Source organism: Macaca fascicularis, chromosome 11, assembly GCF_037993035.2.
Source record: "Macaca fascicularis isolate 582-1 chromosome 11, T2T-MFA8v1.1".
Lineage (NCBI taxonomy): Eukaryota > Metazoa > Chordata > Mammalia > Primates > Cercopithecidae > Macaca > Macaca fascicularis.
This window is the reverse complement of record NC_088385.1, coordinates 34,032,380-34,058,702: the sequence shown is the minus strand read 5'-3', so window position 1 is coordinate 34,058,702 and position 26,323 is coordinate 34,032,380. Positions and strand designations below refer to the sequence as shown.

Genomic DNA, 26,323 nt, shown 5'->3' with positions numbered 1-26,323 from the left:
ATTTCCTCTTTGATTTACTAGTAAGTGTGTTTGTATGAAGCTGTAATTTATCCCCACCTAAAGGTATAAAGCTTTGTCTTGCCTTTAGCAAAATTCCACTGCAGTGAGTCATCACCTTCTGTAATATTAGTCCTTCCTCTAACAAACAACAGTAGTGCTTTGAATAAAAGGTCATTAATTTCATACATAAATTAAGTACCCAAAGCAATGAACTTTGTTAAGTAAAATGTTTAATGTGTATGAGTGCAGTGCAAATAAAATAAAAAATAAATACAAGTGACAGGTGAAATAATCCTGAATTAGTTTTTTTCCCTCAGTTGCTGATTCAGAGATTTTTATGAAAAGAATATAAATATCACAGAACAGAAAGAACAATACAATAAACAGTCATGTATGTAAATCACCTAGAATTAACATATGCCAACATTGACATGTTTGCTTCAGATCTCTTCCTTTCCTGTCCTGTCCTGTCCTATCCTGTCCTGTCTTCCTGTCTTTCCCTCCCTCCCTCCCTTCCTTTCTTTCCTTTCTTTCCCTTGTTTCCACAGTCTTGCTCTGTCTCCCAGGCTGGAGTGCAGTACATTTGATTAAATTAATTTATTTATTTGAGACAGTCTCACTCTGTCACCCAGGCAGTTCGGTGGTGCAATCTCAGCTTGCTTACAACCTCTGCCTCCCGGGCTCAGTGATTCTCATGCTGCAGCCTCTCGAGTAACTGGTATTATAGTCGCTCACCATCATGCCTGGCTAATTTTTGTATTTTTAGTAGAGACGGGGTCTCCCTACGTTGGCCAGGCTGGTCTCAAACTCCTGGCCTCAAGTGATCTGCCCACCTCAACCTCTGTGAGCCACCGTTGCCAGGTCTGCATTTCATTTTAAATGAAATAAAGCATTGCAAACAGAGCTGAAGGTCCCCTACCCCACTTTAACATCTCTTTGAGGTAATTTGCTTTGGCATCCATGGCTATGTAATATTCTAGTTGATAGATCTTATCTTTAAGCCTGTGTTGTACCTAAGAATTCATAGGAAGAAAACAGAGTTAATAACTTTTAAGCAAACTGCATGGAAATATAAAGATTCTATTTTATATGTCTGTCCTAAATGAAACATCATAAATATGCTATTTTAGGTAACTAAACAGTAATAACTATTATAAGTCTTGCTTTACAATTTGCTGTTTACTTTGATCACAGAGAAGGATATAGTGGAAAGAAGTGCAAAAAATAAATGGTGAAAGGTTGGCTGAAGAAACCTATTCAGATGCTTATCTTGTAAGATTAAAAGGAAAAAGGGCTGCATATACTTTTTGTAGACCTAGCAATTACTTGAATTTGAAATGGATAACCCCAAATTACATTCATAGGTTTGACATTAGAATGAAGGTAAGCCCTCATTTTGAGCCAAGTTTAGGTTCATAGCTCACAATAAAAAAATTTTTTTTTTCTTGAGACAGGCTCTGGCTCTGTCGTCCAGACTGGAGTGCACTGGTGCAATCTTGGCTCGCTGCAGCCTTGACCTCTCCCGTGCTCTAGCGATCCTTCCACCTCAGCCCCCCAAGTAGCTGAGACTACAGGTGTGCACCACCACGCCTAGCTAATTTTTGTACTTTTTGTGGAGACGGGGTTTGGCTATGTTGCCTAGGCTACTTTCGAACTCCTGGACTCAAGCAATCCACCCACCTCGGCCTCCCAGAGTGCTAGGATTACAGGTGTGATCCACCACGCCTAGCCATATCTCACAGTAAAATTATAGGAATGGGGCTTTCATTGCTGGAGGACCATTGCCGGAGGACCCTTCTGCCCCCGCCAGCCCCATCCTCTCCCCTGTTTCCTTAACATTGCAGCTACAATATTTCGCTGGCATCTCAAACACAACATATCCGAAACTGAATTCATTATTCTTCCCACCAATCTTTGTCAGTGAATGGTACAACCATCCACTGTTTGCCAAGTCTAGCAATGTACACATCACCCTGAAAGTTCTCACTTACTCACCCTCTCCCATATAGAATCAGTTACCTGTCTACTTCTCTGTTTCCATATACTCACTTTGGTCCAAACCATCAAGATCTCTTACCTGGACTCCTGCAGTAACCTGTCCATTTCATTCCTCATACTATAGCTTCTTCTACTGTTCTTTCTCTCTGGAAGGCTCTTCCACCTCTCCTTCACCTAGTGAATTCTTACTGTTCCTTCAGACTTCACTGTAACCATTTATGTAGAGAAGCCGCTCCTGACCACCACCTTCCACCATCTTCCCAGCACTCAGGTCACCTTAGGTTCTCTTAGTACCTTGTACCTTTTTGTAGCACCTATCTCAGTTGCAATTAACCAATTACATAGCTAGTAGTCAACTGTGTATCTCCTGCTGTAATGTAAGCACCATGAGAACAGGAACAGTTTCTCTTTTTCATTGCTGTATCCCTAGCTTTGCGCATAGTAGATGTTCAAATTGTTGAATAAATGAAGTGATACTTACTTGCTTACAATACTTCTCTTCCCTGTCCTTGACTAGGTGTGACCTCCACTTATAAAACCATATCTTAAGCAGAAGCAGTTACTCTGTCTTTTCTTATGATATCTTGAACAGAGTCCATAGCAACACTGATCACATTTTTTTGGTAACTGGTTTCCATGTCTGTCTTTCCTACTAGACTGTGAACTCCCTAGAGGAAAGGATTATTTTCGTCTTTGTCTTTTGAGTTACCAAGATCTAATGCAAAACATGGGACAAAATAAGTGTTTGTAGAAGGAGAGAGGGGAGAGAGGTAGGGAGGGAGGCATTCTGAGAAATGTGTTGTTAGGTGATTTTATTGTTGTGCGAACATCAGAGTGTATATACATACACAGACCTAGGTGGTATAGCCTACTATACTTCTAAGCTATATGGTATAACATATTGCTCCAGCCATCGTCCTATATGCAGTCCATTGTTGACCAGAACATGGTTATACAGTATATGACTGTGTTTGCATAATGAGGGAGAGGCCATGTAAGTCATAGAACTACAAAATGTGGAAAAAGGATTTTTAAAACTCTAGCCAAACTGCCTGAAACCAGTCTAGGGAAATATAAGAACATTTGCTGACTCAAACTGGGAAAGTTACACACTTGTCATTATAAGCCTGCTTTGACTAAAGTAACCTGGTTACTAGTAGTAATCTGATCATCAGTGACACCTCTAATTTTTAGTTGTTTTATTGTGGGATGGTGAAGGGGTATTGTTAGTAGATAGCAGTGTTATGGGTTAATTAGAGATATTTAATACCATGACAAATCTTGATTTATATTTCAGGTTTTCTGAGATTTCTTGCAGTTCCTGACAATTTAACAATTGTGACGAAACTCAGATTTTCTGAGAAAGTATCTTGTAGTTCCTGATATAAAACAATACTGTATATCTTTTAAAAATGGAAAAATAATAGCATTTTGCAGTTAATGTTTCCCGATTAGAAATATAATTCTTACTCTTTTTGATTTGTTGGAAGAGCATTTAGGAAAATTTCTTACATCTGTTGTCTGTAGCATAGAAAGCCATTCTTCACTTTGAGTACAACTTTTGGCAAGCTTTTTCTATAAATGTTTGAATGTGTGCTCAAGAAAGCTACAAACCCGTAAGGGAATATTTGGCAGCTGTTCAACAGCAGTTGAGCTATGATTTTGTGATTTAGGATGACAGGAACGCCTATCAATTAAGTTAAATCTTTATGTTGACTTTGGAGGTCACTATGTTTCTGTATTGCCTACTTGAGGGAAAAACAATTACAAACTGAAGGCCATGGGCTGTGTCTCATGCCTGTAATCCCAGCACTTTGGGAGGCAAGGCGAGTGGATCACTTGAGACCAGGAGTTCGAGACCAGCCTGGCCAACATGGTGAAACCTCGTCTCTACTAAAAGTACAAAAAAAAAAAAAAAATTAGCCGGGTATGCATGCCTATAATCGCGCACACTTGTAATCCCAGCTACTTGGGAGGCTGAGGCAGGAGAATCCATTGAACTCAAGAGGTGGAGGTTGCAATAGGCCGACATCACACCACCGCATACCAGAGTGGGTGACAGAGCGAGACTCCGTCTCAAAAAAAAAAAAGTGAATTACAGACCAGATCAAGAGGTGAACTAAGCCTGGTGCTTTACCCCTAGATGTTGTTTTTGTTTGTTTTCTTGTTCATTCATTTATTCATTCAGCCAATTGTTATATGCCATGCACTGTGCTAAACAAGTTTGAGTTTAGCCTGGAGCAAGAATAATTCAAATCATCCCTTCTACAATCTTTATTGACTACAGTAAATGTGTCGAATGAGGTTTTTGGGTTTTTGGGGTTTTTTGTTGTTATTTGTTTGTTTATTTGTTTGTTTGAGACAGTCTCATTCTGTCATCTAGGCTGGAGTGCAGCGGCGCAGTCTTGGCTCACTGCAACCTCTGCCTCCTGGATTCATGCGATTCTCCTGCCTCAGCCTTCCAGGGAGCTGGGGCTACAGGTGTGCACCACTACACCCGGCTAATTTTTTGTATTTTTGGTAGAGGCAGGGTTTCATCATGTTACTTAGGCTGGTGGTCTTGAACTCCTGAACTCAGGCAATCCACCCGCCTCAGCCTCCCGAAGTACTGGGATTGTGGTTGTGAGCCACTGCACCCGGCCACATGAGTTTTTTATTCATGCTATCAGCAGAACAACTCATTAACTTGCTATGATGAAATCAGCCTTAATTTGAAGGTAGAATTATTAAAAGATTCTGCCATAGCCTTTCCTTATACAGTTATTCCTAAGACTAGGAATAAGTGGTCTTTACCCCTTACCAAATCCAGGTATTCATAGCTTTTACCTAAGTCTGTATCTCATTCTATCCAAATATACATAGTAATTTAATATGTAAAAGAATTGAGTAAATCTGCCTTAGTCCTTTCCACATCTCGTATTCGGTGATATGAAATATGAAGACATTTCACTGGTGCACTAATGCTGAGCTTCACAATTTTTTCTTTTTACCCTTGTTATCAGTCACCACCTGTTATGGCCCCAAATAGTATATTATTCCATTGCAATTCCCTTGAATGTTTAAAGTTATTGAAATATAGTACTAGCCCTTGAGTAGCTGGCAATCTAGAGATCAAACAGAATTATGCAATACTAGTAATGTGTATGTTTATGTAATGTACATATGTTTACAGTGGTACAAGACTTTAATTGCTTCTCCACAATAAATACTTTCTAGAGGAGTAACATTTTATGGCATGCAAAAGATGAAGAGAACACTATTTTTTATGGAAAGGTAAAGGAAGACCTCTCTAAGGTAGTATTTATGCAGAGACTTAAGGGAAGTAAGGAAGTGTTTTGATTATCTGTCGCTGCATGACAATCCATCCCCCTACCAGTTAATGGCTTAAAATAGGGCAGTTTTTTTTCATGACGTTTTTTTCATGAAGAACCAAATAGTAAGTAGTTGAGGTATTGTGGGCATACAGTTTCTGCCACAGTCACTCAGCTCTGCTGTTGTAGTGTGAAGGCATCCATAGACAGTACATAAATGGATGGATGTGACTGAGTCCCGGTGAAACTTTATTTACGAATCAGGTGGCAGATTGTATTTGACCTAAGGGTTTTTCTTAGTCCATACCTACCGCTAAAACAAAATACTTTAGACTGAGTAACTTACAAGGAATAGGAATTTATTTCTCATAGTTCTAGAGGCTGAAAGTACAAGATCAAGGTGTCTGTAGGTTTAGGGTCTGATGATGGCCTAGTCTCTGCTTCTAAGATGGTACTTTGTTATTGTGTACTCAAGAGAGGACAAATGCTGTGCCCTCACATGGCAGAAAGGATGGAAGCAGAGAAAAGGCCCTAGGGTGCTGCTCCCTTCAACCTTTTATAAGAGGGACTAATCCTTTCATGAGGGCAGAGCCTGCATGACTTAATCACTTCCCAAAAGTCCCCACCTTTTAATACCATCACCCTGAAGTGATGTTCCAACGTATGAATTTTGGAGGCACACATACATTTAAACCCATAGCAGAGCTGTTGTTTGTTGACCCTTAATTTAAAGCAACAAAATCATTACTTAGCCTACATATCTGCAACGTAGGTAGCTTTTGGTTGGCCGCGCCTGTGTTCTAATCCATGTCAGTTTGGGAGGTTTGAAGGCTGAGGACTGAAATCTCTGAAAGCTCACCCATTCACAGACCTGTCTCCTCGACCAGGCATATAGCTGGGGCTCCTTCTGTCTCTGTGTGGTATTTCATTTGGTCTCACCAGTCAGGCAGCTTCAGGCTAGCTAAACTCTTTATATGTTGTCTCAGGGCTCCCAGAGTGTGTTACCAGGTTACCAGAGAGAGAGAGAGAGAGAGAGAGAGAGAGAGAGAGAGGAGGTGGAAGCTGTATTGCCTTTTTTAGCTTCTGCTCAAAAGTCACTCTGTCACTTGTCACTGCTGTTGCATTTTGACTAGGCCAGGGGTGGGCATACATGACCCCCAGGCCAAATCTGTCCAGCTGACTGTTTTTACAAATAAAAATTGTGTTGGAACAAAGCCATACCTATGTGTTTAAAGGTTGGTGCAAAAGTAATTGTGGTTTTGGACTGAATTTTAAATCATAACTAGGCTCAAACACATCTTTATTAATCAAAATAAGAACCATTACAGTCAACACATTTTTGCTGATGAGAGCTAAGTTTGTTTATTCCTGTAACATAAAAAATCTGTGCTTTGGGATTTGGTGAACTCTTGGAAAGCATTTTCTGCATCCTGCTGGTGGTTGAAGCGTTTTCCCTGCAAAAAGTTGTCGAGATGCTTGAAGAAGTGGTCGTCGGTTGGCAAGAGGTCAGGTAAACATGGTGGATGAGGCATAACTTCGTAGCCCAATTCGTTGAACTTTTGAAGCGTTTGTTGTGCGATGTGTGGTTGGGCTTTGTCGTGGAAAAGAATCGGGCCCTTTCTGTTGATGAGTGCCTGCTGCATGCTTTGCAGTTTTTGGTGCATCTCATCGATTTCCTGAGCATACTTCTCAGATGTAATGATTTCGCCAGGATTCAGAAAGCTGTAGTGCATCAGACCAGCAGCAGACCACCAAACAGTGACCATGACCTTTTTTTTGGAGCGAGTTTGGCTTTGGAAAGTACTTTAGAGCTTCTTCGTGGTTCAGCCACTAAGCTGGTCATTGCCGGTTCTCTAATGAAATCCACTTTTTGTTGCACATGACAAGTCGATTGAGAAATGTTTCGTTGTTGCTGTGTAGGATAAGAGAAGATGACACTTGAAAATGATGATTTGATTTTGTTTTGTTTTGTTTTGTTTTGTTTTGTTTTGTTTTGTTTGAGATGGAGTCTCACTGTGTTGCCCAGGCTGGAGTGCAGTGGCACAATCTTGGCTCACTGCAACCTCCACCTCCCTGGTTCAAGCAATTCTCCTGCCTCAGCCTCCTGAGTAGCTGGGTCTACAGGCACATGCCACCATGCCCGGCTAATTTTTTGTATTTTAATAGAGACAGGATTTCACCATGTCGCCCAGGCTGGTTTCGAACTGAGCTCAGGCAGTCCGCCTGCTTCAGCCTTCCAAAGTGCTAGGATTACAGGCATGAGCTACCGCACCTGGCTGAAAATGATGATTTTTTAAAATTTCCACTCAGCTCATGAGGCACCCACTTACCGAGTTTTTCTACCTTTCCAGTTTGCTTCAAATGCCAAACGTCCGTAGAATGGTGGACATTGAGTTCTTCAGCACCTTTTCATGTAGTTCTAAGAGGATCAGCTTTGATGATTGCTCTCAATTGATCATTGTCAACTTCCGATGGCCGGCCACTATGCTCCTTATCTCCAAGGCTGTCATCTCCTTTGCAAAACTTCTTGAACCACCACTGCACTGTGCATTAGTTAGCAGTTCCTGGGCCAAATGCATTGTCGATGTTGTGGGTTGTCTCCACTGCTTTACTACCCATTTTGAACTTGAATAAGAAAATTGCTTGGGGCTGGATGGGGTGGCTCACACCTGTAATCCCAGCACTTTGGAAGGCCAAGGTGGGCAGATCACTTGAGGTCAGGAGTTTGAGACCAGCCTGGCCAACATGGTAAAACTCCGTCTCTGCTAAAAATGCAAAATTAGCTGGGCATGGTGATGCAGGCCTGTAGTCCCAGCTACTCGGGAGGCTGAGGCACGAGAATCACTTGAACCTGGGAGGCGGAGGTTGCAGTGAGCTGAGATTGCGCCACTGCACTCCAGCCTGAGTGACAGAGTGAGACTCCATCTCAAAAAAAAAAAAAAAAAAGAAAAGAAAGAAAGAAAGAAAACTGCTCTAATTGCTTTTTAACATTTTTATAGTCTAAAATAAACCTAAAATACACAGCAAGTAATGAGTCATTAGCAGAAAAACATAAAGCTAGAAATGCCTGTTAAAATGATGGGCCAGGCTCAGTGGCTCATGCCTGTAATCCCAGCACTTTGGGAGGATGAGGCAGGCAGATCACGAGGTCAGGAATTTGAGACCAGCCTGGCCAACATAGTGAAACCCCATCTCTACTAAAAATACAAAAATTAGCCAGGTGTGGTGGCAGGCGCCTGTCGTCCCAGCTACTTGGGAGGCTGAGGCAGGAGAATTGCTTGAACCTGCAAGGTGAAGGTTGCAGTGAGCTGAGATTGCGCCACTGTACTCCAGCCTGGGTGACAGAGCAAGACTCCGTCTCGGAAAAAGAAAAAAAAAAAAGATGTATAACATAACCACATTTATTTAAACATGTATTCTAATATCAGATGGCAAATTCCAACAATGCAAAAACCACAATTGCTTTTGCACTCACCTAATACAGTGTGGAATAGAGTAGTTGTGGCAAAGACTGTACGGCCTCCAGAGCCTGAAATACTTATCTGTCTATTTATAGAAAAAGTTTCCCAGATCCTGGTATAGGCATTCTCAGCAGCCCACCTAGGTTCAAGGAGAGTGAGCTTCACTTCCTAATGTGGAAGTGTCAAGGTTTGGAAGAGTGTGTGAAAGTAGAAATATTATTGGAGCTATATCTGCCACAAGGAATGAGTCATGTGGATACCGAGGGGAAGAGAGTTGCTGGGAAAGGGAAGAGCAGATTTTGATGGGAGCACGTGGGGTGTGTTTGTAGAATAGTAACATGCCATTGTTGCTAGAGCAGAGTGGGTGAGTTAGAGAGTACAAGATGAGGGCAGAGAGGTTGCTGGGGGCTGAGTCATGCAGGGCTTCCTTGTAGGGCATTATAAGGACATGAGCTTTTAGTGAGATGAGAGTCCATTGGAGAATTTTGGGAAGAGTGACAAGATCTAACATTTTCTAAGGATTGCTTTGGCTCTTTTTTTTTTTTTTTTTTTTTTTTTGAGACGGAGTCTCACTCTGTCGCCAGCCGAATCGCAGCTCACTGTAAGCTCCTTCTCCCGGGTTCACGCCATTCTTCTGCCTCAGCCTCCCGAGTAGCTGGGACTACAGGCACCCGCCACCTCGCCCGGCTAGTTTTTTTGTATTTTTTAGTAGAGACGGTGTTTCACCGTGTTAGCTAGGATGGTCTCAATCTCCTGACCTCGTGATCCACCCGTCTCGGCCTCCCAAAGTGCTGGGATTACAGGCTTGAGCCACCGCACCCGGCCATGCTTTGGCTCTTATAAGGGAAGTAGATTATGGGAAACAAGGGCAGAAGCAGGGAGATTGGTAAGCAGGCTGTTACATCCAGACAAGAGAAGAGGGTGGCTTAGATTAGAGTGGTAAGAGTAAAGATCAAAACAATTACTTTCTGACTCAGGAGGCTGAGGCGGGAGGATTGCTTTTACCCAGGAGTTTGAGGCTGCAGTAAATTGTGATTATATCACTGCACTTCATCCTGAGTGATAGAGCAAGACCCCATCTCTAAAAAAGAAAAACAAAAAAGAAGCAACAGCAATTAGTTTCTGCATATATTTTTGAAGATAGAATTGATAGTATTTGCTGATGGATTGGATAATGGGGTAAGTGAGAAAGAGAGGAAGAAGTTAAAGATGACTCCAAGGTTTTTATCCTGGGCAAATTAGATGGATGGAATTACAGAAAAGACTGATATAAGGAGAAACAGATTTGGAGGAGGAAGAAATCAGAACTTCAGTTTGGAACGCAGTGAGTTTGAATTGCCTATTACACATCTTGATGGGATTGTCAAGTAGTTATTTAAGAGTCAGGTTCACGAGATTGTAGATTTGGGAGTTGACGGAGTATATTTAAAATCATGGAAGAAGTTGCTCCGGAAATGAACTTGGATAGAAAAGAAACACAAAATGTGGTGGCACAATTATGACATGAGCTTCAATGCCAAGAGTTTTTAGGGTGAAAGGAAGGACCACGATCTGAAATGGCTGTGAGGAGCAGTTTGGACACCCACCCACCTTCATGCTTAATGACAATTGTGTTGCATTAATCCTATCCCACCATCAAGATTTTGTTTTTAAGCAGTGGGAACCTGGAAATCTTAACACCGAAAGAATTCTACTCTACAAAATAAAAGAAAGTGGAATGTTCATAGGGGAAGGAGGGACACTGGCCCTCTCAACTTCTTCCTCTAGCCTCTCACTCCCTTCCAAGGCCCTGAGACATTCCTGCTGCCTCCTTAGAACCCCTTTGAAAACCACTCCCCTTAGTGTTCCAAGATGCATGTGCTAAGAGACACATCTAATTCTGTCCCTCTCCTAAAAACCCTTCAGAGGTTTCCCATTGTCCTCCCCACAGTTTTATCATGGCCTACCAAGGCCCTTCATGGGCTAGCCCCTAATTATTTCTCTTACTTTCTCTCACGTCCTCCCACCTTGCATTCTGTGCCCCACCCACACTGACCTGTTTCAGTTCCTCAAACTCTTCTGGGCTTTTGCACATGTCCTCTCTGACTAGAATCTTCTTTATCCATTAAGACCTATAATTGTCTTGAGGTTTCAGTTGGGCTTCATTTTTTCCTGGTAGCTCCTTCTTTTCTAATGTATGTCTTCCTACTATTACATATTTTTCCCCTAGCAACCCTTATTTACCCTACCATAGCCTTTCCCTTACTTTATAGTTTATGATTTTTAAAACTCATCTGTTATCCTTACTGGACTGGAAATACCATAGGAGCATGGGCCATGACTGTCCTTCCCACCGTTGTATCACAGGGCCCCTCTCATAAAACGCACTTAATAAATGCTTTTTGATGGTTTGAATGAAGGAATAAAGGAACTGTGTTTTTCTTGGTAATGTGGGGATGTGGGAGATAGTCTAACTTTTGTACCATATCAGTTATTAAATGTAGAAAAAACTAGAAAGTAGTAATATATGGTTAAATTATTTCTATGTGAAAAGCATATTGCAATACAAAAATAGAAATATCTAAATATGAATAATGATTATTAGGGTGGTTGAATTACAAGTTCTGTTTTCCTTAGTATATTTCAATTTTTCTGTAATTTCATTTCTTTTATTTAAAATGTTTTAAAGAATCAATTCTAATTTTCTGTGCATTTTAAGTATCTTAAATATAGCATCTTTAGCTCCTCTGGGTACTTTTGTTCTCAAGTTTGACTCAATCCTGGGTAGTTCCCAAGAACTAGAGCATAATGTCTACTAGAAGTAATCTGAAATGCCTTGTTTCTGTGCTTCTGCTTTAGTGGATCAAAAAGCTTTCAATTTCCAAAGTGTCTTTTTCTTGCATAAAATACCATACTATTCAAAATAGCAAAGATGATACTGTTGTTTTTATTATTCTTTAACTTTTTTCCACTTCCTAAATGAGCCTTTTCCTATTTCCCTGCTCCCCTGAAACATTTTCATCATTAATACAAAAATAGTACTTAAGTAAGTACTTAAGTACTATTTTTGTAAAGTGCTTTTTAATATTTGTGAAGTGCTTTTGCTCTGTCTTCAAGTCATTGATATAGCAGCTATTGTAGATAAAGGAACTGAGGCTCATAGAAGTTATATGGCTTGCTAAAGGCCACAAGCTTGGTTAGAGGTTTACTCTGGGACTAAATCAGTGATAGTCTTGTTCTTAGTAAAGCCCTCTGCATGTAACATCACACAATAAAAGTTTTTCCCTTGTATATATTCCTTTTAAGAATAATTTTATATGTATATATATGAGGAACTTATAATGTATTTCTAATTTAAGGCTATTGCCAGTGTTAAATCTGGATAAAACCTGTCCTTTTGAATCCTGTTATGTTAAAAAACAACATTTGTTTCTGGCTTGAAGTTATTTGTGTACTGCATTCTGATCCTTTTTTTTCTTTCTTTCACAGTTGTGCATGCCTAAAGGGCTATCTTTCAGGACACAAACTGACAATAAAGACCCCCAGTTTCACTCATTTATAATTACCAGGGAAGATGGTTCTCGCACCTATGGTTTTGTTCTCACTTTTTATGAAGAAGTTACAAGTAAGCAAATCTGCACAGCCATGCAGACACTCTACCAGATGCACAACGCTGAGCATTATAGCAGTGTGTATGCTTCATCTTCCTGCAGCATGGACTCATTGGCAAGTAGTCTTGATGAAGGAGATACAACTTCCCTTTTGAAACTCCAGCGGTACAACTCCTATGATATTAGCAGAGACACCCTGTATGTTTCAAAAAGTATATGCTTGATCACACCATTACCATTCATGCAGGCCTGCAAGAAATTCCTTATCCAGCTTTACAAGGCCGTTACCTCACAGCAGCCACCACCCTTGCCACTTGAAAGCTATATCCACAATATTCTTTATGAAGTACCCCTTCCACCTCCAGGGAGGTCACTGAAATTTTATGGTGTTTATGAACCTGTCATCTGCCAGAGGCCTGGGCCCAGTGAACTCCCCCTCTCTGATTATCCCCTTCGGGAGGCATTTGAGCTCCTGGGATTAGAGAACCTGGTGCAGGTGTTTACCTGTGTTCTTTTAGAGATGCAAATCCTTCTCTACTCACAAGGTAGGTTTTCCTTGGATTTTACATTTTCCAAAAACAAGTACTTATGCTCCCAACTACTGTGTTTCCATGGGGTGTATTATTAGAACCAAATAAATAATGATCACAGTCTTTTCTGTTTTGTATAAAGGGAGCAGGTATGGTGGGGCCAAAGGCTGAGATGTGACTGTGCTGTTTCTCTTTGAGGTGGCAGTCAGTGACTGCAGAGAGAAGTAGGAAGGAATACATGCATTAACTTCGCTGATTTGGGCATATTTAGTTCTTAATGGAAATAGCTCTTTTTTCCTGATAATATATAATTGTCATTAAGAAAACATTTTTTCTTCTTCATAATGAGAGTGAGAGAATTCTGTTACTACTAGAAACGTGTAGACTTCCCATTCTTTGTAGATTGGTAAAGGTTCACATCAAAATTCAGCAAACATTGAAAAAGGATAAATGAAATCATTGACTCTGCAGCTTCCTGAGGCAATCAACTTTGGATCTTTGCCTGGGGGAGCATTCCATCTGAGTGAGAGAAAAGGTGAGCAGGCATGAGACAGATGACTTTCCCAGGTCTAACAATTCTGCCAGAGTTGTGTGTGTGTGGTTTTTTTGTTTTTTTGTTTTTGTTTTTTACTCTCAGAAGGAAGTTATCTTTGTGGTATCTTTCATTCAGAGTTCTTCCAACACATATTAAGAAACTTACAAACTATGGATTTTATTTTACCAGTACATTTGTGATGACTAATGTTGAGCCTAGACTAGGATACTAGTTCTCATCTGAATATGAATATGTAGAGAAAATAGAGATGCTATGTCATAATGGATAGTGAATTGAAGGAAATTATAAAATAGTACCTGTGCACTGATAGATTCTTCAAAAAAAATGTTGCACAAATGTTTGGATTCTTTTTTTTTTTTTTTTTTTTTTTTAGACAAGTTCTCACTCTGTCACCCAGGCTGGAGTGCAGTAGTGCAATTATGGGTCACTGCAACCTCAACCTCCTGTGCTCAAGCTGTCTTCCCACCTCACCCTCCTGAGTAGCTGGTACTATAGAAATGTGCCACCACATCAGCTAATTTTTTATTTTTTGTAGAGATGGACTCTCACTGTGTTGCCCCGGCTGGTCTCAAAATCCTGGGCTCAAATGATCCTCCCGCCTTGGCCTCCCAAAGTGCTGGAATTACAGGCATGAAGCATTGCACCCGGCTGGGGTTAGCATTTTGCTAACTTGTATTTAAGCTGGCGGAATTGTAGTGCAGTCGTGACTGGTGCCGTGAAGTTTATTTTACCACTTTCCTTTTTTTATTTTTCTATTTTAAATTATAAGTGGGGCTGAGCCAAGTAGACTATATTTGTACTTCCCCATCTTGTGTGTATGTTGACACTATTTGTGTGTTGACAGCCCTTCACAAGGTTGTATTTTCTTCAGTTTATCCAACATAATGTTCTTTGATAATGTGTTCCATGTCTCAATTTTTGTTGTCAGGAAGTTATTCTCTAATGACCAATCTAAATTTCTTCCTTTCTTCTTTCGCCCACTTTCTTTTTTTATATATATTTAACATATGTTTTAATGAAACACTTTCTCATCATCTTTAAATAAAAAAAAAAATTTCCATTTTTTAATCTGAAGCTCCTCGGGCATTAGGACTTAATTGCTTTCTGCTCCACAGATTTCAGATGCCACTGCACTAATTCCCCAGTGCTCTTGAGGCAGAGCTTAGACATGACCTCCTCAGTTGGAAGTCCTTGTGGCAACTTCAGGGGCTTGATTCTTACTGTTTAACCACTTTTAGTTTTGCACTCACTTAAGAGATATGCTTGTGAACTTGAGGGGTATGTGTGTTTTCTAATCTGAGCATCTTTATTATATATTTTTCCCAATATATGGGCACCTTTTTGTACTTTTTATTCTGGTAACAACATGCAGTTTCTGAAGATTCTGTGGATCTCCATCATATTTTTCATGATCTGCAAGTGAAGGCTGAAACACTTGATATGGAAATCTTGACCTGGTAAATTTGTGATGAATCCAATCTATGTAAATGAGAGACTTCACACCTTTTGTCCCAGTCTGTAGTTCATTTTGCCTCTTGAGCTACTGAGAGCAAAATCCCTGCCATAAGTGTAGTGATTGTTCTCTTTAGAGGCAGCATCTGCTAAATATTCAGCACGAAGAAGCTGAGGACTTCCCAGCAGCAGAAGCTGAGGACTCACTCCTTCCATCATTACTTACAGATCACCTTTTTGTATCTGAAAAATTTTACTTTAAGTAATTCTCTCTTCCTTTCTTCCTTTTTTTCCCCTTGAATAGGGTAGGGATTAGAGAATAACTAGAAGGGGCAGAGGCTTGGAGCTTAATACCTTCTGATGTTTTAGCCCATTAGAAAAAAAGAACTTCCTTTTTTTTTTTTTTTTTTTAAAGACAGAGTCTCGCCCTGTCACCCAGGCTGGAGTGCAGTGGCACGATCTTGGCTCACTGCAACCTACACCTCCCAGGTTCAAACGATTCTCCTGCCTCAGCCTCCCAAGTAGCTGGGACTACAGGTGTGTACCACCACACCCAGCTAATTTTTGTGTTTTTAATAGAGACAGGGTTTTCACCATGTTGGTCAGGCTGGTCTTGAACTCCTGACCTCATGATCCACTCACCTCAGTCTCCCAAAGTGCTGGGATTACAGGTGTGAGCCACTGTGCCAGGCCGAAAAAAAAACTTTATATTCTAGACTTAGAAGAAATCTTAAAGGCCATTTTCTTAAATCTTAAAGTTCAATTTATTTATGTTCTGCCTAGAGAAGCAATTTGGGTTAGAAAGAATATTGGGGGTGGGTGTGTTCTTTGGTTTTGCCTTTAATTTTTAGAGATGGGGTCTCACTGTGTTGCCCAGAATGGAGTACAGCGTATTCACAGGCACAGTCATAGCACACTGCAGCCCCAAACTCCTCCGCTCACAGCATCCTCCCAGCTCAGCCTCCCGAGTAGTTGAGACTGCAGGCACATACCACCATGCCTGGTTTAGAGTATTGGTTTTTGAAGTCATAACAATCCTGGGTTCAAATATCTACTCTATCATTCATTAACTATACCCGTGAGTGAGTTAGGTAATCCTCCTGTGTGACAGTTGCCTCATCTCTATAGGGATAATAGTTTGGGTTTTTTTTTTCTCCTTTCTCACTGATTTATTATGACAATTAAATAAGAAAACCTGTATAAAATACTTAGGGTATAATTGACACTGACTAAATTATAGCTGATGCTATTATAATAATTACTAGTTTTATTAGTCCCATATAATCTTCTATAAATTATACTTATCTCTGAGTTGTGAAGGTTCAACATATTACTACATTTAACATAAAACCTTTTTAAATGATATAGTCAAGAGTTTATTCCAAAGAACCTAACATATGTTCCTTTATATTGTGTACCATGCTTTTTTTAGAAGTCAAAAAAACAAACCAAAAAAAACCCAAAACCTTCCATTATCACACTTCCTCTTTTATTTTTTATTTTTATTTTATTTTTTATTGAGATAGAGTCTCTGTTGCCCAGGCTGGAGTGCAGTGGCGTTATCTCGGCTCATTGCAACTTCTACCTCCTGGGTTCAAGCGATTCTCGTGCCTCAGCCTCCCAAGTACCTGGGAGTACAGGCACGCACCACCATGCCTGGCTAATTTTGTATTTTTAGTAGAGATGAGGTTTTGCCATGTTGACTAGGCTGGTCTCGAACTCCTGACCCTAGGTAATCTGCCTGCCTCAGTCTCCCGAAGTTCTGGGATTATAGGCATAAGCCACCGCACCCGGCCCACACTTCCTCTTTTAAATAGCACTTTATGTCTCACCGTTTGTGATCTGTCCTGAGCTCTCCTATTTCTGCTCTTTTTTTGTTTGTTTGTTTTGAGACAGGGTCTCACTCTGGTGCCCAGGCTGGAATGCAGCAACATGATCGTAGCTCACTGCAACCTCAAACTCCAGGGCTCAAGCAACCTTCACCCCTCAGCCTCCTGAGTAGCTGGGACTGCAGGCATGCATTACCACACCTGACTAATTTTTTTTATTTTTAGTAGAGATGAAGTCTCACTACACTGCCCAGGCTTGTTTGAAACTCCTGGGCTCAGGTGATCCTTCTGCCTCAGCTTCCCAAAATTCAGGGTTTACAGGTGTGAGCCACTGCTTAGCTTGTCCCATTTGGTTTATCGAGTCTATTCAGGGGTTTTAGTTCATTAATATCTACTAATTTATTTCAGTTTCAAATGAAGAAGAATAAGCATTTATGGATATGGTTTTATACTCTGAGTATATTTTTGTAATCTGTATGCTGCAAACAACAGAGTGAATCCCTAGATTATAGAACTGGGTTTTTTAAAAATTTAAAGTGTCATACCCCAAAAAATTCCCATACAGTGAATTTATAACCATTCACTAAAATCATTCTATGTTAGGAATTGTGCTACAAAAAGGCATTGTATATTTTGGATCTTTTCCCTACATTTAATCCTCTCAACAGTGAGTTAGTACCGTTCTGCATTTTTTGTTGAGGAAGAGATTGAGGCTTGGGGAAACTAAGTAATCTGCCCAAGATGATACAGCTAGTAAGTAGTATGGTACTACTAAGAATTGGGTTTCATCAGTCTTTTTTCAGATGCTTAACCACTGTGTTAACTGTATTGGGCACTACACTTAACCTCTCCTTATCCATCTCAATATTTATTTTTAAATGATTAACTCATTCTGTGGGTCTATTGTAAAGGTGTCATGTGAAATAGTTGTAGAGTATAAAATGAAAGCTCTGTGTAAATCTAGATTTTAATAGACAATGTCTCTTTTATTAGAGAGAAATATTTCATTTAAATGAATGAAATAAGAGTGCTTATGTTGATTTGTACTTGGGTGCCCTCCTTTACTCTTCTTAACTGTGTTAAGGGAGTTCTAATAACATGTGATACTTCATTTCTTACTCACTGATAAAGCTATGCCATAAATTTGAAAACATTGCATGTGCTGAAGAATTACCATGAAAACCCAAAGTGAATCAAAGTACATGGATTTCAGTAATGAAAATGTCCTTCTAGACTGATTTGAAATTCCGATCCACAGCCCATTTAAACCAATTCAATCTGTTATTTAGGAAGTGTGTATATCACTGTCACTTTGCAGTGATAACTAGCTAGAAATTCTAAGTAGAGAAAACGTACCCAGGATGTGAAGGCTCTTTTCTAGGACCCCAGATCAGAAATGGGCACTTTGTTCTGCAATTGGGAAATACCTGGAGCAGCTCAGTATGAAAATCAGAGTATGATAGTTTTTACAAAGAACTAGTGGAAGAATAAAAGGGGAATTTAAACACCAATGTCTAGCTTTTGATACTGGTACAAAAGTCTAAGGAACATTTTTGGGCCTTGCTTACCTCCTTTGGTTCTTCATAGTTGAAATAAACCACTACCCACCGCCCACACCACACTGCATGCCTGTGTGCCTTTGCAGTGCTCCTCTGCCATCCCTCTGTTCTTTCATCCCTCTGAGTCGTATGTGAATTAACCTTGTCAGAAAGTGGAAGCTACTTGAAGTTTTCTTGAAAAAGTTGGGAGCTTTCTCATCACAAATTGCTAGGCATGCTCAAGCGAACATCATCATTCTCCTTGGAACTGCCATCCATAAACCAAGCAGTACTTTGTTGGTCAACTGAGAGGTGTTTATAGTGCATTGTCCAAGTGACAATTAAATGTAGAAGCTTCTCTTACAGTTCCAAAGTCAGTCCTAGGGAAAAAGAGGCTCCCTATATGTGAGAATCTCTTCCTTGCATTCCTCTGGTAACAAGATCCAGTATAAACCATTTCTTTTTCATTAGGGAACTCTTTTGGGCAGTGTCCTCTCCCATTTGAGTGTTTTTCCAAAATCCCCCTAGATACCATGGATATTTCAAGTTTCAGCATTATTTTATGTCCTTCAGCCATAGGGGCACTTTAAATCAATATCCAATAGCATACTTAGTAATTGCCCCTCAAATGGAAATTCTGTAGTCCAGCACCCTGATAGTTGTCACTGGGAGGCACTCACAGGCTTTTGACATAGCCCTAGCCCACACTCCACATACAGAGAATTTGTACCAGTGCTCCAGCTTCTCTGTTCTACACTGTGTGAGCTCAGGCAATCTAATTCATTCCCATTTAGCATGTCCAATTAATATTGCTTGAAAGGTAGATTGACACTGTGTCCTCTGTTTTACTGTACTAGGTAGGAGAAATGGGGTGAAACAGTCAAACGTAAGATCCACTCCCATGAAACATTTAGGTAAAGTCTGTTTAAATGTTCCAATTTCATTCAGACTTCCTCCTTAATCCTGTCAACTTTAACACTTTAATATATCATTCTAATTGTAGTCTGCACTAAGGCTGCAAGCCACTGTAATGAGGCAGTGGCTCGTGCCTGTAATCCCAACACTTTGGGAGTTTGAGGCGGGAGGATCACTTGAGCCCAGGAGTTTGAGACCAGTCTGGGCAACATAGCAAAACCCCATCTCTACTAAAATACAAAAATTAGGCAGGCATAGTGGTGTGCACCTGTAGTCTCAGCTACTACAGGGGCTGAGGTGGGAGGATCGCTTGAGCCTGGGTGGTGGAGGTTGCAGTAACCTGAGATTGTGCTACTGCACTCCAGCCTGGGTGACAGAGTAAGACCCTATCTTTTTTTTTTTTTTTTTTTTTTTTTTTAAAAAAAAGACTTCACCAAAAGATTTTGGTGTAACAGCGTATAAGGCTCTCAAATGAGTCCCCAGAAACTTCTCCAACCCTTGATTATTTGACCCACTCCTGTGCATTAGGTTTTGGTAGTTCAGCAAGGTATCCTGGCCCTTTTGTCAGTCTTTATTTTGATTAATTTGCCTTACTATATCCCGAAGCAATTCCAGATCATGTTTCTAACTATAATCTTTGCCTTCTTACATTTAAAATTTCTCTATGCTGGGGCAAATAGAGCAGATTTGTTTTGGCCCTTTAATGTTGGGAAACCATCTGAGGGTCCTTATAGTCCATGCAACCTTTGTTAATGCTATATTAAGACTTTCGTAGGCCGGGCATGGTGGCTCAAGCCTGTAATCCCAGCACTTTGGGAGGCCGAGACGGGCGGATCACGAGGTCAGGAGATCGAGACCATCCTGGCTAACACGGTGAAACCCCGTCTCTACTAAAAAATACAAAAAAACTAGCCGGGCGAGGTGGCGGGCACCTGTAGTCCCAGCTGCTCGGGAGGCTGAGGCAGGAGAATGGCGTAAACCCGGGAGGCGGAGCTTGCAGTGAGCTGAGATCCAGCCACCGCACTCCAGCCTGGGCGACAGAGTGAGACTCCGTCTCAAAAAAAAAAAAAAAAAGACTTTCGTTTCAGGCTGGGTGCCGTGGCTCATGTCTGTAAATCCCAACACTTTGGGAGGCTGAGGTGGGTGGATCACCTGAGGTTGTGAGTTCAAGACCAGCCTGACCAACATGGAGAAACCCCATCTCTACTGAAAATACAAAGTTAGCCAGGCATGGTGGTGCATGCCTGTAATCCCAGCTACTCAGGAGGCTGAGGCAGGAGAATCGCTTGAACCCTGGGGGCAGAGATTGCATTGTGAGCCGAGATCGCGCCAATGCACTCCAGCCTGGGCAACAAGAGTGAAACTCCATCTCAAAAATAATAATAATAATAATAAATTAGCCAGGCATGGTAGTGTTTGCCTGTAGTCCCGGCTACTTGGGAGGCTGAGGTGGAGGATCACCTGAGCCCAGGAGTTAGAGGCTGCAGTGAGCCATGGTTATGTCACTGTACTACAGCCTCATGACAGAGCGAGACCCTGTCTCAAAGAAAAAAGAAAAGAGGTTTATTTGGCTCACAGTTCTATGCATGTGCTAGAATCTGCTTCTGATGAGGGCCTTGGGAAGCATCTACTCATGGCAGGAGGTGAAGGGGAGCCAGAATCACATGGCAAGAGGAAGGAAGCAAGAGAGAGGAGGGAGATGCCAGACTCTTTTCAATAACCAATTTTCATGGAAAGTAAGAGTGAAAACTACTCGCTCACAACCATGAGAATGGCACAAAGCCATTCATGAGAGATGCCCCCCCAGGACCCAAATACCTCACCTCCAACATTGGGGACAAACTACCATGTCCAAACCATAGCACCAGGCCACATACATTTTTTCTTGGGTGACTGCAAAATCAGGGGTTCTCCACCACCATCCCCCAACCCCTCAAGTTCTATAAATTCCCAGAATGATTCACAGAACTCAAGAAAGCAGTTTACTTACTGTAACTGGTTTATTGTAAAGGATACAACTCAGGAACAGCCAAATGGAAGAGAGGTATAAAAGTACATGTAGGGGTGGGTGCAGAGCTGCTCTGCTTTCTTTGGACTTATCCAGCACCTTAATGTGTTTGCCAGTCCAGAAGCTCCTCTGTATTTCTTCTTCTTTCTTTCTTTTTTTTTTTTTTTGCGATGGAGTCTGGCTCTGTCACCCAGGCTAGAGTGCAGTGGCATGATCTCAGCTCACTGCAACCTCTGCCTCCGGGTTCAGGTCATTGTCCTGCCTCAGCCTCCTGAGTAGCTGGGATTATAGGCACATGCCACCACAGCTAGCTAATTTTTGTATTTTTAGTAGAGACAGGTTTCACCACGTTGGCCAGGCTGGTCTTGAACTCCTGACCTCCAGTGATCCACCTGCCTCGGCCTCCCAAAGTGCTGGGATTACAGGCCTGAGGCAGTGCGCCTGGCCACCTCTATTTTTTTCTTGAATAAATTTTTGTCCTTACTATTTTCTCTAAGAAAATTTTTATTAAGCTTTCAATTTATTAGTAAAATGTCTTAATATTTCCTTATTTTCTTGACCCCTGTTATATCTGTAGTTTTGTCCTCCTTTTCATTCCTAATACTGTTTGTGCAGTCTCTTTTTCCCCAGTTATTTTTACCTGAAGTTTGTCAATTATATTACTTCTTTTTGTTTGTTTGGTTTCTTGAGACAGGGCCTCACACTGTTGCCCATCCTGGAGTGCAATAGCATGATCAAGGCTCACTGCAGTCTTGACCTCCCTGGGCTCAGGCAATCCTCCTGCCTTAGCCTCCCAAGTAGCTGGAACTACAGGTGCATGCCACCATGCCTGGCTAATTTTTTTTTATTTTTTGAAATGACAAGGTCTCACTGTGTTGGCCAGACTAGTCCCAAACTCCTGGGCTCAAGCGATCCTCCTGTGTTGGCCTCCCAAAGTGCTGGGATCACAGGCATGAGCCATTGTGCCCAGCCCTATTACTCTTTTTAAAGAACCAGCTTTTACTTTCATTGGTATCCTCTATTGTACCTTTGTTTTATGTTTTATTAATTTATGGTTTTATTTTTATTATTCACTTCTTTCTGCTACTTTCTTTGGGCTTACTAAACCTTTCTTTCTCCCCACCTGCCCACCAAAATCAGCATCTTAAGCAGTTGAGTCCTGTGGTAGGTGCATCCCACAAGTCTTAGTATCTGATATTTTCATTATCATTGAATTCTAAAAATATATATATATATTTTTGAGACAGGGTCTTTCTCTGTCACCCAGACTGGAATGCAGTGGTGTGATCACAGCTCACTGTAGCCTCAACTTCTCAGGCTCAAGCCATCCTCCTACCTCAACCTCCCTTGTAGCTGGGACTACAGGTGCATGCCACCATACCTGGCCAATTTTTAATTTTTTTTAAAGGTGGGGGTCTCCGTATGTTGCCCAGGCTGTTCTGGAACTCCTAGGCTCAAGCAATCCTTTCACCTCGGCCTCTCAAAGTTCTGGAATTAGAGGTGTGAGCCACCATACCTGGCTCATTCTAAGAATTTTTAAATTTTCATTTATTTTGGCCATTTGTCTTGCTTTTCTCTCTCTCTCTCTCTCTCTCTTTGTTTTTGATGTTTTGAATTGATTTAAATTTTTTTCTCATTGTAGTTTTTTCTGTTTAGATGTTATATGCTCTTAATGGTAAATTTTGAGATTTCAACATGAACAGTTACTCTTATGTTATAGAATCTTTACAGATACTATAAAATGCTTTAACTCTATGCTCATCGTGGCTTACTTGTTATGATTGTTCAGTTTTAGTAATCCCTCAAATTAGACATTTTTATTCTATACACTTGGTTTTGTTTAAATTTACTCATAGTGACCTTATTTTGTTTTTCTTTGAAACAAGGTCTCACTCTATTACCTAGGCTGGAGTGCAGTGATGCAACCATAACTCATTGCATCCTTGAACTCCTGGACTCAAGCGATCCTACTGCCTCAGCCTCCTGATAGCTGGGACTACAGGCACACGCCACCAAGCTGGGCTAATTTTTTTTTTTTTTTTGGTAGAGATGGGGGTCTCACTATCTTGTCCAGGCTGCTCACGAAGTCCTAGGCTCAAGCAGTCCTCTGCCTCAGCCTCCCAAAGTGCTGGGATTGTAGGTGTGAGCCACTGCACCCAGCCTCAGTTATTATTTTTTGAAAATTCACAATTTTATTTCAATCTTAGAGATTTCTTCTGAGATCAGTCTTCTTCCTAACATGTATTCTTAGAAGTTCCTTTCCTGAGGTAGCTTTCTCTGTTAGATTTTGTTTTCTCCTTGTTTTTGAAAAATAGTTCGTTGGATATTAAATTCTATATTAAAAGGTTTTCTTTTTCGGCTCTTAATACACTGAAGATAATATTCTATCATCTTAAATAGTTCATTGGATGTTAAATTCTATGTTAAAAGGTTTTTTTTTTCTCTTAGTACTCTGAGGATAATATTCTATCATCTTCTGGTTTCCTGTATTGCTGTTGAGAAGTCAGCTATCACTTCTAATGTCGTTCTAATGAATGACTGTCATTATTATTCATTAGCCAGAAATCTGTTGTTTCAACTCTGGTTATATTTAAGATTTTCTGTCTTTGGTGTCCAATATTGTGACTGATTTATCTGAATGAGGCTTGCTTTATTTGTTCTGCTTGTGATTCATTATGTTTCCTGAAATTTAAGAACTGTCGTTTACCCATTTTGGAAAATTCTCGACTATCTTGGTAAATATTGCTTTCATGTATCTTTTTTTAATCCTCCTGAAACTCTAATTACACATCTTTGTTGTTGTTGTTGTTGTTGTTATTGTTGTTGTTTTGAGACAGAGTCTCACTCTGTCACCCAGGATGGAGTGCAGTGGTGTGAACTCTGCTCACTGTAACCTCTGCCTCCCGGGTTCAAGCAGTTCTCCTGTCTCAGCCTCCTGAGTAGCTGGGACTACAGGCACATGCCACCACGCCCAGCTAATTTTTTTATTTTTAGTATAGATGGGGTTTTACCATTTTGACCAGGATGGTCTTGATCTCTTGACTTCGTGATCCACCCGCCTGGGCCTCCCAAAGTGCTGAGATTACAGGCATGAGCCACCACACCCGGCCTCATTCCCATTTTCTGTGTGTCTCTGTGCTGCATTCTGGGTAATTTCTCCACATCTGTCTCCTACTTTATGAATTCTCTCTTTACCTGTGTTTAATCTATAATTAGCCCTTTCTTTGACATTTTTGGTCACAGTGAAGCTTGTTACAGACAAACATGTTTAGGTTGGGTGGCTTAGGTGGTGTGGTGGCCCCACATTGATGTCATACTGAGGACAGGGGTCAAGTACTCGATGATTAGTCTTTGCTCTTACTTCAGGAGCTGCCAGAGGCTGTGCCTTTCATTTTCCAATGCCGTAAGTCATTGTTGGCAATGCCTGAGATAAATTTCTGTGAAACTAGGGAGATAAACCAAGTTATGCATGTGTCTGAGACCTCAAAGCCAATGTAATTCAGATAATACTCAGTCACATTGGGCCGGGCGCATGGCTCACGCCTGTAATCCCTGCACTTTGGAAGGCTGAGACAGGCGGATTACTTGAGGTCAGGAGTTTGAGACTAACCTGGCCAACATGGTGAAACCCCATCTCTACAAAAATACAAAAATTAGCCAGGCCTGGTGGCGTGCGCCTGTAATCCCAGCTGCTGGGGAGGCTGAGGCAGGAGAACCACTTGAACCCGGGAGGCAGAGGTTGCTGTGAGCCAAGTTCATGCCACTGCACTCCAGCCTGGGCAACAGAGTGAGATTCTGTCTCAAAAATAAAAATAAAAAGTAGTCAGTCACAGCATCCAGGATCATAAGTGTATAATCTTCCAGCTGCATCAGGAAGTCTACCAGAGGCATGCTGAATACCACCAGCAGCTTCACATCTCCATTGGCAGTGCTTGGCAATAAAGCTTGCTAGACACAGCTCCTGATCTGCACCACCATGGTTCCTGTGTCACCAACTGCAGCTCCAGACCCATCCCCCTCTGTTGCCCTCGAGGGGCTGATCTTATTCTCCACAGTAATGCTAGTGGACAGCATGGCAGGGACTGCGGCAGCAGAGGCCATTGCCACCTTGGGATCTGTGCCAGAGCCACCAGTAGGCAAATTCTTGACAGTATGTTTTTATTGTGTAATATAGTCAAGCATAATTTTTTGATGTCTACTTTTATTTCATTTTACATGCCTTGGATGTTAACATATTAATTTCCCAAAGCATATTTACTGGCTACTGACCATGTAGTAGGTCATATGTTGAATATTAACAATTCTAAGATTAAAAATACAGATATGTCCAGGCGCAGTGGCTCATGCCTATAATCTCAGCACTTTGGGAGGCGGAGGCAGGCAGATCACTTGAGGTCAGGAGTTCAAGACCAGCCTGGCCAACATGGCGAAACTCCATTCTACAAAAAACACAAAAAACCGGGTGTGGTGGTGTACAGCTGTAATACAAGCTACTCGGGAGGGTGAGGTATGAGAATCGCTTGAACCTGAGAGGCAGAGGCTGCAGTGAGCCAAGACTGCACCACTGCACTCCGGCCTAGATGAAAGAGTGAGACCCTGTCTCCAAAAATAAATAAAAAGAAGAATACAGATATTGCTCTGTAGGAGATGATGGTGTATTGGGGAAGAGAAACCATAAAGAGAGAATTATGACAGAATTGTAATGTTTTAGTGAGATGAGTAATTCCTGTGATGGAAATACAGATAGGGTACTGTCGAAGCATGTAGATAGTAGCCTGGTGGTGAAAAGTGTTAGGAAAGGCTTTCCAAAGAAGCAATTGCCTGAGGAAAAAGTGGAACCTAGTCAGGCAGTGCGAGAGGAAGGGACATTCTGGGCAGAGGAAAACAATATACAAGGGGCACAGGGCCTGTGAAAACATGGACTGCAAGCAGATGATCTTACTGCATATAGAGTGGTGATAAGGAATGAGGCAGACAAGGGCCAAATCATGAAGAGCCTCATGTGCCATGCTGAGGCCTGTCTTAAATATTAAAATGACTTCTTTTATGCATTCATCACTTTGAGTATCAATTATAAAAAGACTTTCCTAAAATACTTAAGTTTAAAAAAAATGCTTAAAGAAGAAAAATCTGCC

General features: G+C 41.1%; 1 protein-coding gene and 1 pseudogene across 8 annotated transcripts in view; one reads left to right on the top strand and one right to left on the bottom strand.

Annotated features, from left to right (window-relative positions):
- The window catches only part of DENND5B (DENN domain containing 5B), a 207,342-nt gene that overhangs the window by 96,487 nt on the left and 84,532 nt on the right, over window positions 1–26,323 (top strand). For 4 of the 8 annotated variants that reach the window (XM_045364979.2, XM_045364978.2, XM_045364981.2 and 1 more), the window contains one exon: window positions 12,239–12,905. The exons of 1 other annotated variant lie outside the window; for it this stretch is intronic. In XM_045364979.2, coding sequence (XP_045220914.1) covers window positions 12,239–12,905 — 667 coding nt within the window. The remainder of the gene's footprint in view (window positions 1–12,238; window positions 12,906–26,323) is intronic. 3 more of the 8 variants (XM_065523983.1, XM_065523982.1, XM_065523984.2) reach the window with 1 other exon arrangement.
- On the bottom strand, window positions 14,533–15,044 carry LOC135966284 (large ribosomal subunit protein uL30m pseudogene; annotated as a pseudogene).